This window comes from Gossypium hirsutum, chromosome D01 (genome assembly GCF_007990345.1).
Source record: "Gossypium hirsutum isolate 1008001.06 chromosome D01, Gossypium_hirsutum_v2.1, whole genome shotgun sequence".
In the NCBI taxonomy this organism is placed as follows: Eukaryota; Viridiplantae; Streptophyta; class Magnoliopsida; order Malvales; family Malvaceae; genus Gossypium; species Gossypium hirsutum.
In genome coordinates, this window is record NC_053437.1 from 45,679,566 (window position 1) to 45,699,356 (window position 19,791).

At 31.4% G+C, this 19,791-nt stretch overlaps 2 protein-coding genes across 2 annotated transcripts; one reads left to right on the plus strand and one right to left on the minus strand.

Moving 5' to 3' along the window:
• Positions 1-10,357: 10,357 nt before the first annotated feature.
• LOC107921592 (protein PLANT CADMIUM RESISTANCE 2) lies at positions 10,358-12,423 on the minus strand. The gene is made up of 4 exons (XM_016851423.1): positions 12,261-12,423; positions 12,107-12,178; positions 11,783-12,001; positions 10,358-10,464 (listed from the first exon to the last, which is right to left on the minus strand). Exons 1-4 carry the CDS (start codon positions 12,421-12,423, stop codon positions 10,358-10,360), a joined length of 561 nt encoding a protein of 186 aa, XP_016706912.1.
• Positions 12,424-14,762: 2,339 nt separating this feature from the next.
• On the plus strand, positions 14,763-15,977 carry LOC107921593 (protein PLANT CADMIUM RESISTANCE 2). Its single transcript, XM_016851424.2, has 5 exons — positions 14,763-14,804; positions 14,886-15,051; positions 15,137-15,208; positions 15,328-15,540; positions 15,707-15,977. The coding sequence occupies exons 1-5, from the start codon at positions 14,763-14,765 to the stop codon at positions 15,778-15,780; spliced, it is 567 nt and encodes a 188-aa protein (XP_016706913.1). The 3' UTR covers positions 15,781-15,977.
• The last annotated feature ends 3,814 nt before the right edge of the window (positions 15,978-19,791 follow it).

Sequence of the window (19,791 nt, forward strand, 5' to 3'; positions counted from 1 at the left end):
TATAATGTGATTGAGTATGATATGTTAAGCACATATTAAAAGAATCATAACTCTATTGTAAATTTTTATGCATATAGCCTAATGGCTATTATGAAGTATAGGTAAGTTATTGATATGATATGTTGCCAAATGGATATGATATTATGAAGTGCTAAAAGGATATGTCAGAAGAATAAAATTGTGATAAACCTGCTCAGGACAGCAGCAGTAACATGAATTTAGAAAATCACCATAAATTAATGGATTTGAATTATAGGCTGAATGAGACATGAAATTAAAGCTTAATGAGTCTAGTTTCTTATAAAAGAAACCGTGTAAGCAAAGGGATTTCCGATGATGAGATACTTAAAGTTGTGTGAGACAGCGCAGAATGACACTGTAATCCTCTGTTCTGTTTTTAGAAAATCATTATAAATTGTACAAAAATGGTTATAAGATAAAATTTATATGCTTAGACTCCTTAATGAGTCTAGTTTCAAATGAAATCAAATACAACACACTTTGAATTCTGTAAAATGAGAAATCTGATTCGTAGTGAAGAGTGGTCAGATTAGTCAAACAGTGAAACAGGGGAAACTTTAAGAAAAATCTGGTATTGATTGGCCAAACCTAAAATTCTGGAAATTTTATAGATGGAAGATATACGAGTCTATATTCAGGAAAAATTAACGGAAAGTGATTTGGAGTTTTGTAGCTCCAGTTATAAATGATTTAGTGACTATTGCTCAGGAAAAACAGCTTGTGCTGAATTTGAGATTGTGTTGTAAACCTTGATAAACTTGTTCTAGTTGCTCATAAGCTATCGATTAAACCCATACGTGAATTCTAAATTGTGATATTGGAAAATGATAGATGTAGATTCAGCCAAGAAAGTGTATATATGTGATAAGGCCTAATGGCTGATGTGATGAATGTGAAAGTGTATATGTGTGATAAGGCCTAATCGCCGATGTGATGAATGTGAAAGTGTATATGTGTGATAAGGCCTAATGGCCGATGTGATGAATGTGAAAGTGTATATGTGTGATAAGGCCTAATAGCCGATGTGATGAATGTGAAAGTGTATATGTGTGATAAGGCCTAATCGCTGATGTGATGAATGTGAAAGTGTATATATGTGATAAGGCCTAATGGCCGATGTGATGAATGTGAAAGTGTATATATATGTGATAAGGCCTAATGGCCGATGTGATGAATGTGAAAGTGTATATATATGTGATAAGGCCTAATGGCCGATGTGATGAATGTGAAAGTGTATATGTGTGATAAGGCCTAATAGCCGATGTGATGAATGTGAAAGTGTATGTGATGAATGTGAAAGTGTATATATGTGATAAGGCCTAATAGCCGATGTGATGAATGTGAAAGTGTATATATGTAATAAGGCCTAATGGCCGATGTGATGAATGTGAAAGTGTATATATGTGATAAGGCCTAATGGCCGATGTGATGAATGTGAAAGTGTATATATGTGACAGGGCCGAGTGGCCAACGTGATGGATGTGAAAGTGCATAAATGTGATAAGTCCCGAAGGGCATTTGTGTCAGTACTATATCCGGGTTAAAACCCCGCAGGCTTTATGCGAGAATATTATCACTGATTAATGTCCGTAAGCTTCGTGCTCGTACTATATCCGAGCTCTAAAGACCCGGTGACTACGTGTGGGAATTTTGTCCGGGTAAGACCCGATAACTTCGTGTGGAGATTATGTCCGGGTAAGACTTCGTAATAAGAATTGCTTATAAATATATTCAATGCGAAAGGTTAAACAGGTATGTACTCCAAGCTTATATGTGAGTTTGATTTGCACTAAATCATAAGGTAGTTATGTGATGCATACGAGAGCAATCTATGAGACTATTCCTATGATTATGTGACATCGGATCAGTGTGAGAGGCGATGTGAAATCATACGATATATCTATGTCACATGAGCTCACTTTTATGTGAAAGTTTATCTGCCTATTGTATATGATGAGATGTGCATATTCGGTAAAGGGATGGTATGCCCGAAGGAAGAGTGAAATAAAAATACGAACAACTATGTTATAATTTGATTGTTATCTGTTGACACTGCTTAAAACTTACTAAGCATTGTAATGCTTACTCCGTTTACTCTGTTTCCTCTGTTTTATAGATCTCATTGCGAAGCTACAGGCTCGAGGATCGTCAGCAACTAGTCACACTATCACTATCCACTGTTTGGTACTGCTATGTTTTGGATTATCTTATGGCATGTATAAAATAGACTAGTGGCGGAAGAATATTTTGGTTAATGTATATAGCCATGCGAAAATGGCTTATATATGTTTGAGCATAATGTTATAATCATTTGGTATGGAATGGTTAATCACTATCATAATTTGTGCTATTTATGCTAAAAGGGCTAGTTGAATCATGGAAACTATGAAATAGGTAAAGTCTACCTTAAAGGCAGATGCTAGCAGCAGCAGTGATGTAGATTTGGAAAATCACTAAAAATAGTAGGATTGGAATTAAATAGTGAATAAATTATGTAAACGAACCTTGATGAATCTATTTTCATAGGAAAGTAACGAAACAATCATATGGACAGTATGTTAAGAGATATTCAGGTTCTCGTGAGACAGGGCCAGAACGGTTTCTGGATTCCCTGTTCCGACTTTGGAAATTCATTATAAATTAACCAGAGATAATTAGGAGTCATGCCATACATGTATAGATTCCTCTCTGAGTCTAGTTTCTATACAAACAAACGGCATCAGTATTGAAGCTCTGTGCAGGGAGATATCTAAGTCGTAATGTGCAAAGGTCAGTGTAGTCGATCCCTGTAACATGGGAGACTTTGACTAATAAACTGTACTAATTGGCCTGACAAAAAATTCTAGAAAAAAATATGTAGATGGGCATATGATTCTAGTTTCAGGGAAAAATTACGAAACTGATTTTCGAGTTGTGAAACTCAAGATATGATTTTTAAGGTGACAGTGTCACAGTTAGCCAACTGCCTGGAAAATTTTAAAATGGACTGCGATAGTAAGCGAATTTAGTCTGTGAACCCCTCGTGTCCGACTCCGGCAACGGTCTCGGGTACGGGGTGTTACACATACAACATTGTCCATAATACTCTGCGCGAACTTAGTGAGTTTATGGGCAGCAATATTCTCATCCCTTTTAACAAAAGATCAAGAAATTTCTCTAAAGTTACCAGACAAATAAAATTTTCTCAAGAATATTTTCATTAGTTGAAAAAGTGCCACACCCTAAGTTAAATCGGTAAAAGCATGGAGGCAATTCGTTTCGACAATAAGATTAAAAGAAAAAAACAAGATTCAAAGCAAAGCTAGTGCCCTCTCTAAGGGCAATCATCTCCATGGCACAGGCAAAATGCAAAGGTAAGACTTGTTAGAAAAATTATAATTTATGGGAACTTTGAGGCATATTCTTAATTGGTAAAGGTGGAGAGTTGAATAATAAAATGGTTGAGTGATGAATTAGAAGTCGAAACATATGCATCGTCGACACAATACCTTGAAAGTGTGGAGGGTGTCTTGCTAACGTAACGTATAATGGTAAGTCGAGACATATGCGTCGTCGACACAATACCGTTAAACAATTGATCTCAAACAGAGTTATCTCTATTGATTTTGTAAAATCAAAATATAACATTATGGATCTGCTAATTAAAGACTAAAATTGAGATCATGTTGATAAAACATCGAAAGGAATGAGACTAAAGCCCATGAAAATAAAATGCGCTATGTGAAGGAAAACCCTACCTAGTTGATTGGAGATTCGAAGATCTAGGTTCAAAGGGACAACCTAATTGCATAGACCTTGTGAGGTCACTGTGGGGGTACTTATCCCAAGTTCGTTCCTATGATGTAAACAGTGACTACAAATGGGATAGGTTAAGCAATGCTTTTAATGACCATTGTGTGTTTCAGTGAGCCGAGCAACATAAGCCACCTATGTGAGAGTGAAGTAGGGCCGCTTCGAGGAAACTATTGGGGAATAGTTCTCTCAACCTCTTGCAAAACCAGGAGATGTTCACGACTATATGAACATAACCATGAGAACTAAAACATTGCCAAAGAGGTAGTTGTGTGAGGTATATCATCGTTTACACAAAAGGCAGAACAGTTCAAGGACATCCTGTCTACTGGTCAGCTAATAAAGTAAATATACTTTCACAATGGAAGGTTCAAGGGTGGATACCTACCTATCCTATGCAACTATCGATCTTAGATTCTATCACCATGTCGAGTTAATGTTTTATTCGATAAAACTATCAATTTTCATTCATGTGGGGGATTGTTGGAAAAATTGTAATTTATGGGAACTCTGAGGCATATTCTCAATTGGTAAAGGTGGAGAGTTGAATCATAAAATTATGGTTTCATATTCTACTCCATGAAACCTTTACAATTGTATATCATATGCTCAAAATGGTTGACTAATAAATGAGAAATTGATGTTCAAAGTAAGTTACATGTGAATACTTGTTGAGAAAAAGAAAAACATATGAATTTTTAAAATTTAAAAAAGACGAATCTAACTTTGAAGATTGAACTGTTGTACTCTAACTCACTGAGTGTGGCGATTTTATTTCTTTGAAATAGGGTACGTCTTATCATCCAATTCAATTATTTTGGTTTTTATTTCATAGGATTGTATTTTAAAATCTTTTCAAGTTTCGACACTAAGACATTAAACAATCAATTCGGTACCAATTTTGGGCATTACGAGGGTGCTAACCCTTCCTCGTGCGTAATCGACTCCCGAATCTATTTTCTCAAAATTTCGCAGACCAAAATTATTTTCAAGGTGAGCCGATCACACCTCAATAAAGGATCGGTGGCGACTCCCATTTTCATTTTCAAAGTCGATCCCTATTTTTCAAATATAAAAAAATGGTTTCGACAGTGTTGACTCGTTTTTTGGTGTGTGATTTTTTGTGAAAGAGTGCAAAGGAATTTTGGTGTCTTTTTTTAGAGCATCTGAGCCTATGATGTGGTGTTTGTAGATGGGTATTGGTCTTGTTTTGACTTTTTGGTTAGTATCCTTTTTGGGCTTAACAAAATTTTGGTTAGTATCCTTTTTGGACTTAACAAAATTATATTTTGGTTGAGAAAAAAAAAAACAATTGAAAGAGGAAAGTAACAACAACACATGAGAATTGGTTATGCAATTCAAAAATCTTTCCTATGCTTGTGGGGTTTTTGTAGAAAACAATCTACTATGAATTGATAGTACAAGTAGTATATAAAGTTCACTTACTCATCAAACTACAACTTCACTCTTATAAATTCAACTAATATCAATCTCCCACTAAATTTTCCCCTTAATTCAAAACTTAACATGAAAATAATTTATTTAAAAAGTATTTTGCACAAGCTCCTATAATGAAAGAAATTGTGCTCTTTTTAACTCATACATAATACCCAATATATATGCTTTTTTAGACTTGTAGGAGGCGTTTGGTTCAGTGTATTACCTAATACAATACAGGCCGAATACGCGCGTATTACATGACGCCTCTAATCCGGCGTTTGGTTCGCTGTAATAGGCATTACGGGCGTAAACCAATCCCGACCTAATCCCCTTTTTCGCTGCTTTTGTAATCCCTTCCCAAATCCCTGTAATACCTATTACGTCCGCCTTCCGTCCCCTGCTCTCTGTTTTACCCTCCCTCCTTACCCGACCCTCTCCTATTCTGTCCTCAAAATTTCTCCTTCCATCTCCCACCGTTTTTGTTTATTATTCTGTCCTCATCGTTTCTTCAGTCTCTGTCTCCTCCCATTTCCTCCCAACCCTATCTGCAACTCTCTACTGCTCTTCAATATTTTCACAAAATTGGAAATACCTGATAGCTGAATCCATTGAAAAAAGAGTGAAGCGTTTTTCGGGTCATCACCTCTAATCCAAGATTGGGTGAGTTTTATTTCGGACCCAAATTAATCTGCCAATTCTTTGTTCGACAATCTTTTATAAAATTGTATTGCATTAGTATGAATCTTTACTCTTCAGTAGTTTCTGTTGAAATTGCTATTGGATTTTATTCATTGTTGCTTATTCACCTCTAATCCAAGATCGGGTGATTTTTATTTCGGACCCAAATAAATCTGGCAATTCTTTGTTCGACACTCTTTTATCAAATTGTTAAGATTTGTGCATTATTATGAATATTTTTTACTCTTCAGTAGTTTCTGTTGAAATTGTAAGATTATTGTGTATATGGATGCACTGGTGTTAAAGCTGATTTCATTGGGGTATTTGATGGTGATTTCATATAAATTTGGTGCGGTGTAATTTATAAATCCTGATTTTTTTGCTGACCAACATCAAAACGTTTAAAGCATATACTTCTAAAAATCATATTTCCATTTTCGCATGACAAATTTTGCATTCATGAAGCTTCTTTCTCTTTTCTTTTGCAGCCAAAGATCACACATTATGTCAATTTTTTTTGTTTTGTTAAAGTAACCAGTAATTCAGTAATTTCAGAGAGAGTAGATATCTTGTTCATAATTTGTCAAATTCACAAACACTCTGCAAGCAGATATGTGAAAACTGGTGAAGTCCATGAAAATCAAAGAGAAGCTTTTGTTGTATTTGTGAAAATTCTGTAGGAGTATTGCTTTGTTGTTTATTTGTTTATGATGCGTTGTTTTTTTTTTAATTTCTTGTATATCAGTAGCCTCTTGCATGCTAACCTTGTAGTTAGATTGTTCATTTGGTTTAAAAAGAAACTACGATCTTGCTAGAGTGACCCTGAAAAGAAAGAGATTTTCACTTTCAAGTATGCATTCTAATTGCAGTTTCCGTCCTTCATGTTTTATGAAGCTTTCTTTTACTTTTGCAATGATATGTTATTGTATTTATTCCATTGGTTGAACATATACTGCTTTTATAAATGAATAACTTTCATTCAAGATATCTTAACCAAAAAAATTGCCTAGATTGTATCTGATATTTTCTGTGATCTGTTTGCATTGTCTTTGTCTGTATGTCGGAGGGGTTAGACAGGTTTGGTTGGAAGAAGAGGAAAAGAATACATCTGTTTTTAACAAATGAGTGCTTGTTTAATATTACTACTCTCTTTCCCCACACTTACGTACGGGTTACTCATATTTTATATTGTGAGGGGTTACATTTCTAAAATTATGGGATCTACTCTGATTTCATTAGTTAAGGTCGGAATGGATAGAATAAGTTACCTTGTTTTAATTCACTGATTTAGTATATGTTTTTTTTGTCAAATATGATATATGTATGTGTCTATATGCCTGCCTGCCTTTTTTGGTCATGTTATTGCTGATGCTATGAACTAGAACTAGAAATTTTTGGTCATGTTTGATGATTGCATATCTAAAGCAAATTCAGTTTCTCCTACATTCTTTAGCCAAATCATTGGCTGAATTAGCTTATCAATTGTTGTTGTTTCTTTTTATTTTAGGTTTGATTGAGAAATTATGAGCATCAAATCACTTTTGAAGTATATTAGAATCTTTTTGCTCGGTTGATGATACATATGCCTGCATTGTGTTGTTTGGTAATGGGGATGAATGTGGGGGAATTAGAGGCCAGTGGTTTGTTATGTATTAACTGAGTGCAACTTAGTACATGTAGGATGTTAGGTACTGAATTTAGATAATATGGTTGGTTTTATGGTTGTGCCATGACTGCTTCCAGCGTTCTTGTAATTCATATAAGAAAAAGGGTTTAAGCTTCTCATACTGTAATGAAAAGAGGACACTGCTTCCAAAAGCTTGGCAATTGGGAACTATTTGTTGGGAACTATTTGTTGTTAATATTTTTAGTATATTTGATATACTATATTTAGCTATAGCATAATTATTTTTTTTAAAAAAAAAGGTTGATCCGAGCACTTTTTGCATTATAGGTTCTTTGTTCCAACACTTCCACATCGCATTCGTCCCCCATTTGCTCATTACAGGTTAGTTTTCCATTGGTATTCATGGTTTTGTTTGTATGTTTTCCCTGATTCCATGGCTGTATTGCTGTAGCAGCTTCTGGTGTTTCCCAAATGAATATGGTTATGGTTAATTTCTTTAGTAGCTTCTGTAGCAGCTTCTGTTGTTTGTATTCTTGTAATACTCATTAAAGCTTGTTGAATTATGGTTATGGTTATTGCTGCATAATTATTGTTCTTTTTTGAATTTAAAATAGGTTATATGTTTTTACTAATAGGTAACATTTTTTTAAAGAGCATTATGAAGCAAATCAGTAGGAGTATTGCCTCCGAGGTGGTAGTTCAGCAGCGGTCAGAAGAACATCAAAATATGGAAGAGAGAGCTTCAAACTTATATTCAGCCTTATGGTCAATTGAAGGTTTAACCGACGATCAGCGGTATGATGCATTGAGTAAAATTCCCGACCATCCAACTCAAATGATCGTTTTCTTTAGTTTACCTTCAGTTGCCCGATTGGAATGGGTTAGAAGATTTCTTTCTTACCATTAAATATCAATGTTCAAACTTTTTGATGTTGTAAAACTATATAACATATGGATTATAATGTACAATTTCATTTTCATCTAACCTTTTCTTAATATAAAAGTTAATTATGTTCAAGTTATATATTGATTTTAGTAAATTCATATAAGAACATTTTATTATTAACAATTTCATGAGATTATATATCACTATTAAATTATATTTAATATTAATTATTTTAAATTGTATAAATTCATATAAGAAAATTTATTATCAAGAATTTTATGAAATTTTATATTATTATTAAATTATATGTAATAATTATTATTTTAAATTATACAAATTCATAAAATATAATTTATTAGTTATAATTATTTTAAATTTTATTAAATCATATATTTAAATTAAAATATATTTAATATTAATTATTTAAAATTTTATTTTATAGTATCATATATTATGATTTGAGTAAATTCATATAAGAATATTAATTATTAAGAATTTTATTAAATTATATATTTTAATTATATTATATTTAATAATAATTATGTTATTTTATATTTTACAGTATCATATATTATGGTTTGAGTAAATTCATATAAGAATATTAATTATTAAGAATTTTATTAAATTATATATTTTAATTAAAATATATTTAATAATAATTATGTTTAAATATGATTAAATTATTTATTATTGATATTAATAATCTTATTAAAATTTAAATAAAATAATTTACCAAAACAAATTTCTGCTAATTATTAAGAATTTTATTAAATTATATATTTTAATTAAAATATATTAAATAATAATTATGTTTAAATATGATTAAATTATTTATTTTTGATAATAAATAATCTTATTAAAATTTAAATAACAATAACAATAATCATTTACCAAAACAAATTTATGCTAAGGGTATTCTGGTCATTTTAGTTTTCTCCATTATGCTATTACACCTCTATTACATTCAACCAAACACAGTTTTACTATTACGCCTCTATTCCATTACATTCAACCAAACAGTTGATTTGCTATTACACCTCTATTCCATTACACCTTTAATCCAATACACCTCTAATCCAATACAGCGAACCAAACGTGCTCGTAATCTTTTTAACTAATGTGATCAAAATATGCATCTAGGACTGCACTCTAATTGATCTTTGGTAAGATATAAAAGAAAGGAAGAGATGTTTAACGCTTGAACATGTATAAAAACAATATATCTTCAAATATAGTAAGTGGATAATAGAACTCTTGAAAAGTCAATTATTCAAATGTTTCAATCACAACATTTCTCAAAAATATGAAATTGTTTAATCAAGATTTTTAACAAAAACATTCTGAAAATTTGGCAAATATACAGCAACGAAAATTATAATATAGATTAAATATTTAATGCTACGTTTAGTAGGAGTGTTATTATATAAGTTAGTAATAAACTAATTCAATTGATAATATGTAGCCACTCCTATGACTTATTTTTAATAAAGAGAAGGAAAAGTCCGGCTTAATTTTAATTCAATTGGTACTAACTATTCTTTATTTTATATTAAACTATTGTAATACATATATAATAAATAAGTTTTTTCTTCAAAGAAAGCATAAATATATAATTAAATACATTTTTTATAGAATTTCTAAATTACTCATAATTCCTTCGATTTTAAAACGAAAGATATTATGTGCCTAAGGGCATTCAAATTTATATCTTTGCTACAACAACAATAATACTAACTACCTTAAAAATATATATTAATACTCTAATGAATAGGGTTAATATAATTTTCTTTTCCCAACTAGCAACAACTTCATATTTATAATCATCAAAATTACAAATGAAGTAAATTACGTTGTTCCATTCCAATCCCTTTAGATGACAATATAAGGAGGGATCATCAAAGCCGTCATCCTTTTTATCTTCTCATGCCGGTTTCCATCTCTGCAGGAGCCATTGGCATTGGCATTGGCATTGGCATTGGCACCCCCAAAATTTTCTGCCTCTCCCAGTTTCCATGCCATCCTACATAGTCCCAAAAAAATAAAATGAAAAAGCCTTTTGGTCATACAAATTTTAAATTATAGGTTTGTTTTAGTTGTACCCTCGAAGCATTAAATATTACTAGAGCTGAGTGATTGAAGAGACAATATAAACTATACGACATGGACTCAAATTCATGCGCATAATTCTATTAATAAAGGAAAAAATATAAATATTAAGGAGATAAACAATCTTCTTGATATATTTTAATATTTTATTAATAAAGGAAAAAATAATCCTATTATGAATAAAATATTTAGACTATGTTTATATAATAAAGCTAGAAAAATTTTACCAGTAGAAATTTTTACAAAAATAAATGGAGATATTTGCAAATAGCAAGCTCAATTTCAAAAAACCCTTTCAGAATATTTTCTACAAGCTTATGTTTTTACTAATGATTTAGATGAAAAATTTCCTACTATAAAATTTAGACTGGATCATGAACCATTTGATATAAGCAGTATTGAATGGGGTTATATTAAAGAAATAGTAGCTCAAAATTTTTCTTTTCATCTCTTACAAGATTTTCCTGCATCTATTAAGTCTATATTTTCATCATTATTTATTATGTTTAATGGTATAAACTTAATAGAAGAAATTCCTAAAAATGAATAGCAAGATAAAAAATTAGGAAATTTAATTGGAGAAGAAAAAGACTTTTATGATGAAATGATAGAAAAAATAAATAAAAATTATATTTCTAAAGAAGAAATATATAATATATCTAAATCCAAATATGGAGTCAAAGACATATAGAAAAAATAAGTGGAAATACAGTAGCAAAGGATACTAGAGGAGGATTAACAGAAATCCCATTATTTACTAAAGATAAAATTAAGATGATTATAAAGAAATATACAAGGATGGTGAAAAGAAAAAGAAAGATTTCTAAACTACTTTTCAATGATTTCTTTAGGCTTTCTCCATCCTCCTCTAGTATCCTTTGCTGCTGTATTTCCACTTATTTTTTCTATATGTCTTTAACTCCATATTTTGAAATTAGATATTTTATATATTTCTTCTTTAAAAATATGATTTTTATTTATTTTTTCTATCATTTTATCAGAAAAATCTTTTTTTTCTTCAATTAGAAATAGGGTATCCAGATGCAAGCAAAAAAACATATTTTAGTTTCCTATTAGCTCTTTAGGCACATAAATTCTCGGTAAAATTGAATGACTAAAATCCGGTTAAATACAATATCTACCAAGTAGAGGGTAAGATTTGCGTCACCGGTTTGTTTCTTTAACTAAAAAAAACTTGAGAACAAAAGCATAAAGTCGTCAAATGTGTTTACCAAGGGAAACATCAAAGCCACGGTTTTTGAGCTCGCGGTATTCTTGACACAGGGCGCAAGCCTCGCACCAAAAATGAAGGTAGCAATCCCTGCAAGGGCTCTCTTCCAAGATGTATTGACTCCGTAGTCTAGCTCGATAGGTGTAAGAGTAAATGCGATTGGAAATACACACCGTCAAAATACTAAGCAATACGAAGAAGGCCCCACTTGCTCTACAAGCTGCACCACCCCAGAATTATATGTTTATGTTAATCCATCATAAATATTGGACGACACAAGTAAAGAATCTATGCACACGTTGTTCTCCTCGTGAAAGAAACTTACAGATTGATCCTTGGCTGACGATGTCAGCAATATGCCCAAAGGTAATGCAAGGACACCAACATGTGAGGCAACCTATGAAAAATTTATTTCATTATGAAACTAAAAACATTTTAATGATGCGATTTATTTTATTTGAAAAGAAAAGGGTAATTACAGTTTGGAACATCGGCGGTGCAGTCATAGAGTCCAGTGGACCAAGGGACCTTCACGGCTGTCGGCGTGTATCTTTGGGTAGGATATTGTTGGTTTGTTGGGGCAACGGGAATCCCAGTGACCGGAGCCTGTTGCCCAATGTCAAGAGGTGATGATGAGTACATGCAGATTACCTACTGCTTGGAAAATAAAATTGCGGAAAGCTATTGATCTGAGTGAAAAAATGGATTGAAATACTTGCAATTCACGTTTGCTGCGATGAACAAGGCAAAGTTGTCTTCTTTGAGATTTACTTTGTTCATTCAGAATGTATAAACATATATATATGTATAAAAGAGGTTTGCAGCGAATAATTAAGTTATAACGAGTGTCTTATTTAATCTACAGTCATTCCAACTGAATAGAGTGAACATGAAAACGCCAAAATGGGTATGTATAATTATCAGTTAAATCACTATCTGTCTAGGAACGATTGCACACCGATTATGCTGTCCAAACAATCTAAAATGGCTTGCTTTCTTTACCAAACCAACAAAATTGACAACCTAATTAACAAAGGATCTTTAGTTCTATCTTTTTTCTCAACTTTATAAGAAAATGGTTAGAAATTAAGTTTAACTTAAACAAATTAAGAAATCGGAAGGTAACCCTCCTATTGTTTAAACATATATTTATTGGTTGGAAAAAAATATGATTAGTAGCGGTGTTCATAGGTCGAGTCGGATTCGAATTGAGCTATGTAAGATATTAACATAATCTATGCTACTTAAAATACTAGCCTAGCCCAAAATACTCAATTTTTATTCAAGTTTACTCATATTTATAAATGATTAAACTAAACTCGTTTAAGCCTTAAGGCTAGTTTAGCATTGCTTTTGAGAAATGCTGTGGAAAAGTGATTTTAAAAGTTTGGTTTAAAATTTAAGTGTTTAGTATTGCTGTAAAAAATTACTTTTCAGAAATAAAATGTCCATTTTAGACATTATGTTATAAAGCAATAAATATACATTTAAATAATGTTCAAATTAGTTAATATTATGATATCTTAGTAACAATATAAAAAAATTATTATAATTTGTTGTTAATATTTAATATATGAAATATAAATTTTAAATTTTTTTAAACAATTTATATTAATTATTCATAAAATTTAATTTGAATATATAAACTATATTTTAAATAATAAAATATAATCAATAAAAATTTAAATATTATATGTTATATATTTAAAATAAATTTTAATAAGAAAATAATTAAATACAAAATATAAATTTTATATAAAATATATTATAAGAGTTGAAACTGTCATTTGGTCCAAAAGCACTTTTGTCAATAGCAAAAGCTAAAAAAATTTACATTTGCTTTTAGGTTTAAAAGCACTTTTTAAAAGTACTTCTAATTTTAAAAGTTGTTTGTTTAGCATTGTTTCTGGTTCCAAAAGTGCTTTTAACTCTAAAAATACTCTTAAAAAGCAATGCTAAACAAAACATTACTCATGTTTTAGAAAATAAAATTAATGCATACTATTTTTATCTAAGATTTAATAATTTTATATGTACTTAACATATTTTTTAAAACATTTGCTATTATTGTGTTTAATATAAATGTGTTATAAAATATATAATATCATTTCATAATATAAAAAATAATTTGAGCCAAACTAGATTCGGAGTCCTAAATTTTGGAGTCCTATTTTTTAGATATTTCAAGCCTCCTTAAAAATCACACGTGTTATAGTCAAGAGACACCATACCAAACGCGGCAGCGCAGCCTAATTAATCTGCCATAACCAAAACTGTTTTGAGGCATCCCAATTACCCACAGATATAGGAAGCAAGGACGCATGTATAATTATTATCATTAATTAAAGCATATATAATTGCGTTAAATATAGGATAAACTATAAAAAATAATCACTTTTATTTACCTCAGATTACATTTTAGTCACTTATGTTTGAAATGTTACATTTTGGTCACTTACGTTATCGTTTTGGTACGAAGTGGTCACTCTATCGTTAAGCTCCGTTACCTTCCTAACGGCGATTCTACGTGGTAGTCCAAATGAGTTTTAAATGCCAACTTAAATGTTTTGCTTGGCTGTCCAAATTAAATTTATTTAATTAAAAATTTATTTTCATCTCAGCAACTGAACATTCAAGTTCGCATTTAAAACCCATTTAAACTGTCACGTAGGACTGCCATTAGGGAGATAATAGAGTTTGACAGTAGAGTAACCACTTCGTAACAAAACCATAATATAAGTGGCTAAAACATAACATTTCAAATATAAGTGATTAAAATATAATATAGGATAAACAAACTTTAAATATATAAATTACTATGGTTACTATCAAGATAGCATTGACCTGCTCAACAGGCGGAACCAATAGATCTAACCATTTGGTGACTCTAGCAGTCGACAAGTGTGAGTGGCAGATTGTGCAACTTGTAACTATATTAATTGATGAAAAGCTTTTTGATAGAAGATATTAGACTAGCGGCAATGGCAAACGGTTCCAAGACGAGGTGGGACGTGCTGGCGGCTGTTGACTTGTATTTCTCTCTAACAATTTAAATCTTCATCCATCTATAAATAAGGGTCTTCTTCAGTTTCATAAATGCATAGAAAATTAACAAGCTCAAATTCCTTCTTTTCATATTCATCTCTTTCATTTTGAATTGCAACTTTATCCTGCCTAAATTCCTCAACCATGAACCACCCATCAGACAGCCTCAAAATGAACTTCCTTGGTCCGCCGGATTCTGCGATTGTTGCTCTGACCTGAAAACTTGTAACCCTTTCTTCTTTCTTCAATATCAGTTGTGTCTTTTTAAATATATGAATTAGTTTATCAATTAAATATATGGACATTTCAGGTTGCATTTCATACTGGTGCCCATGCATCACCTTTGGCCAGATTGCTGAGATTGTTGATAAAGGGTCGACTTGTAAGTTATTAATTTCTAAATTGAAATCTTATCATCTTAGGTTTGCAGACATATGTATATATTTAAAGAGATATTATGTAATTAATAATAATGTTGAAAAACACTGTTGGATGGTGCAGCATGTGGGGCAAGTGGGGCACTATACACATTAATAATGTTCATCACCGGGTGTGGGTGCTTATATTCTTGCTGCTACCGATCCAAACTGAGAAAGCAGTATAACTTGAAAGGAGGCGATTGTGGCGATTGCATGCGTCATTTCTGCTGCGAGCCTTGTGCTTTGACACAAGAGTATCGTGAGGTCCAGAACCGTGGATTCGACATGTCTATCGGTATGTCTACATACTAATATTATACCCCTTTTAATTATTCTTAATATAACTTCAAGTATATTAATTGAGTAGCTGTAAACAAATATCTCCGAATAAATACGTTGGTATGATGAAATAAATTTTTGTTTGAGGTCATTAATTTTGTGGGGTATATTTATATATGCAGGTTGGCATGCAAATGTGGAGAAGAACCCAGGGCGGGAGATGGCTCCAGCGGTAGAAAAAGGCATGAGCAAGTAGATGATGATGATGAGATCACTGCATTAATATCATCTTTATATGTAACACTTAATTCCTTTGCTTTCCATAATTGGTTGATTGTACGGCTTGCCAATTGAATTTCAAGTTATGTATGTTTGTGATTCTCAAAATATATTAATAAAAACTGTACTATTCATGTTAGATCTTCATGAATAAGAATGAGAATCGAAAATAACTTGTAATATTTCTCTTTTATGCATTGTGTGTGCGTGTTTGGTATTTAGGTGAAATACTTAGAAAGAGAGGTTGGATTAAATTAATTTTTTATTATCAAAATGGATGATTTTAATTTTATATTAATAAAAATAATTAAATAAAGTTAATATTTATTGTTTTAGAAAATGACATCAAATTATTATTTTATAGTTCAACTCCAAATAAAATATCTACAAAATTATTAAAAATTTTTAAAATGTGACTGTTAAATAGTAAATAACATTTTTTAAAAGGGTTCATATATATCATGATACCTAAAGTTGGCAACTTCTACTTAGTATCTAAATCGGTACATAAACTTGAAAATTGTAAATCAACTTGGTATTTTTATAAGTATGATGATGTTGGTGTAGTGTGAGGAAGAAGACTTGAATGGGTTTGATTATTTTTAATAATACAGGAATTAAATTGATTCATTTAATAGTAAAACTATTTTGAACTAAATCTTAATATAAAGGGATACATCAAGTAAATTCACCTTTAAAATTACTATTGATATAATTTCTTATCTGCTAGTTGTTATAAGCTTTAAAATTAAAAAAAATAAAATAAAATCCTATTTAATTGATCTTTTAGTCCGATTCAACGGGTCTATATTGATTCCCGAGTCAACAAGATTTTTGTTCTTTGGATTGGTACCTCGACTATTCCTCAATCCGACTAATAGTTCTAAACTAATTCATTTCAAACAACACTAACTATAAAATTACTATTAATATAACTAAATTATGAATAATTTTAAAGGTAGTTTGCTCCTCTTGAGTGCTCTACTCACTATGTTGCGACATCGACACTCTGTGTTACAATGTCGTGGCCAATCTTGTGTCTTTATGCCTCTGAATGATGTCTTGCACACTAACTGAATATGTTAGTATTCCTTTAGGCCTATTTTGGCCTCGAAGATCATATAAATGGATCAAATCATAGTTTTTATTATTTATGAACTAAAATTAAAAACTAAGTAAAAACATAACTAAATATTTTTATACAAGCTCCTCAAATACTGAAAATGGTTTAATCTGTTACAACGAATTGCAGTAGATCAGTGACACAAGGGTTTCGCGTCGTGACACCCTTAGCAGTGTTTTGTTTTCACAACATTGGGGTTCAATCTCGCGAGAAAACTTGAAATTTTTTAATTTGAGGCCACTATCTTTGGTGTTGCAACATAGGGGTACCTGTTTTGCGACAAAGAGCTAAATTTCTCCATTCTTGGCGTCTGTTGTCGATGTTGCGACACGAAGATTCTATGTTGCAACAACTCTATTTTTGGCCTGATTTTTTTGTTTTTCAAGGTTTTTAGTACATTCATACCCTAATTCTTAATGATTCTAATATAATTAAGTCCTAAACTAACTACTTAGTCCTAATTTTCATCCTACTCCTATTTAATTAATATCATTTAATGTTCATAAAAAATAATCAAATTACAATAATATACAACATAATCATTGTCTCTCTACAATAAATTCATGCATGGCTGCCAAATTCAATCGACAACTCAATTAGGTTTTTCATGGATATCTGCTTTCTTGTTTGTCCAGACCCCATCGTGTCACTCAATAACTGTGGGAAAAAAACTAAACATAAATAAGATTAATACTAAATAAAATAAATTTAAATAAATAAATAAATAAATAAATAAAAAACTAAAAAAATGAAACAAAATTTAAAAGAAAAATAGAAGTTCTTTAAAAACTGAGACGATACGTGTTGCCACCATAGAAGAACCTCAAACTGGTTTTCATCACTTTGATCCGACATTTATTTTTCTGCCGATTTATATGAACCAGCCCCTTTGGCTTATTCCAATGATTTTGCCTTATTTTTTACCGGTGTGACATCCACATTGTGATCCATTTGGTACCAAATTTAAGCCAACCCTAAATCATTTTCCAGGGTATTATTGCCTCGAGCTTCCTCCTATCCATGTCCCGTGAAGCTTTGTTTGCTTGAACCTTACTGCCATAGTCAAATAAGAGTGAATCAAACTCCTCAACCTTTTCGATTGGCACCTCTCCAACTATGGCCAAAAAGTGTATTGCCTCTTCCACACTTTCATTTAAAATTGGTAGAAGCTTTGTGCCAATTGTTAGTTCATCTTTCACTTCCACCTCTACGGTTACATTTGTTTCTATGTCAATTGGATCAGAGACCGCTTCAACTATATTTAACTTATCCCCATAATCTCCGGTTCTAAGCTCTCATTGAATTTCACCATGAATCTTATCATGATTGATGATAGTACAGGGGTCCTCATTATAAAAGTTGTGAATGTCAGGCACGACTTTTTCCCTTAGAGGAAACACTTCAAATATTTCTTGAAGCATTTTCATCATTTGTGCAATCATGTCCGACATGTTCAATAATACCTCAAAGTTTGACGTATTAATGGTTTCGCATGAAGGCTTGTCTGCATGTTCAGTCATATCGTAACCTTCTTCAAGTGCCTTATACAACTTTCCAATGAACTCGCATGGATGTTCGACTATATCAATGCCTTGGTCATTACTCCACTGGTTCGTTGAGGCTTCGTTTCCTTATTAGCTCACTGATGTGTGTTTTCTATACTAACTAAAATTTACGACAAAGGCAAATGCACCTATCGAACAATAATATAGCTATGGTGAGTAGAAATATCGTATCCACGAGTACTAAAAGTATTAGTAATTACTATTTTCTTACTATTTAACCGAAATTTGGAGTGATGAGTTTTAATCTAAAATTACTAAACTAATCTAACTAAGAACGCAACGGATAACAAATCAGGAAAATAATCTAATTTAAATGATTGATTCACTTGGTGTCTTGATCTGTAGAAATCCCTAAATTATGCTAATATCTCTTTCGAGAGTAGAAGCAATTGACTCTAGGTTGATTAATTGAAATCCCTTTCTAATTAAAACTCTTATTGTCGCATTAACTCGATCCATGGATTCCCCTATTAGATTTGACTCTAATCTGATAGATTTATATTGTCCTATTTCTAGGATTGCATGCAAATTAAACAAGAATTAATATCCCGAAAATATTAAAAAAAGAAATAAGCACACATAACTGAGAATAAGAATCAAGTATTTATCATGTAAAACAGAAATTAAATAATAGAATTCGTCATAGGCTTCATCCTCCCTAGATATCTAGGGAATTAGTTCATAATTCTGAAATAAAACATCTCAAAGCCAGAAAAACCACAAGAAAAAAAGTAACTTATAAAAACTTCAGAAGAAATAAAAAGGAGGTCTTTGATCTTGATGGAAATCTGCTTCAAAAATGGCTCTAATGGTGTTCCTTGAGTGTTATCTTCGATCTTCTCTAATGGCCCCCATATCTTTTCTTCTATTTGGTATTTATAGACTTTAAAATGCTTAGATAGCCTAAAAATTATGCTTTTCTACGTATTTGGGAAGTAAGGTACGAAACTGACACGGGCTGGCACATGGGTGTGTGTCCAGCCCGTGTGGCTCACATAGGTGTGTGCCCAACCCGTGTGGCTCCTAAAATCTACTTTTTTTCTCTAATTTTCACTCATTTTTCGCTCCTTCTGCTCACAAATGCTTATCTAAGTATAAAAACATGAATTCAAAGGATTGGGAGCATCAAATTCACCAATTTGCATAAATAATCATCCAAAAATGCATTAAGAATGGGATTAAAATATGTTAGTTTTATCATTTATCAAATATCCCCACACTTAAGAGTTTGCTTGTCTTCAAGAAAAATTCTCAACTCACATTAAAATTAATCTTTCTTAACTTGTAATTCTTATCAATA

Bases quoted from the DNA above. Each gene is read 5' to 3' on its own strand.
- LOC107921592 (XM_016851423.1), bottom strand. From the start codon at position 12,423: ATGTACTCATCATCACCTCTTGACATTGGGCAACAGGCTCCGGTCACT. The intron at 12,179-12,260 runs GTAATTACCCTT...AATTTTTCATAG, and splicing joins CACCGCCGATGTTCCAAACT to GTTGCCTCACATGTTGGTGT. The intron at 10,465-11,782 runs GTAAACACATTT...GGGACTATGTAG, and splicing joins TGGCTTTGATGTTTCCCTTG to GATGGCATGGAAACTGGGAG.
- LOC107921593 (XM_016851424.2), top strand. From the start codon at position 14,763: ATGGCAAACGGTTCCAAGACGAGGTGGGACGTGCTGGCGGCT. The intron at 15,209-15,327 runs GTAAGTTATTAA...TGGATGGTGCAG, and splicing joins TGTTGATAAAGGGTCGACTT to CATGTGGGGCAAGTGGGGCA. The intron at 15,541-15,706 runs GTATGTCTACAT...TTATATATGCAG, and splicing joins TGGATTCGACATGTCTATCG to GTTGGCATGCAAATGTGGAG.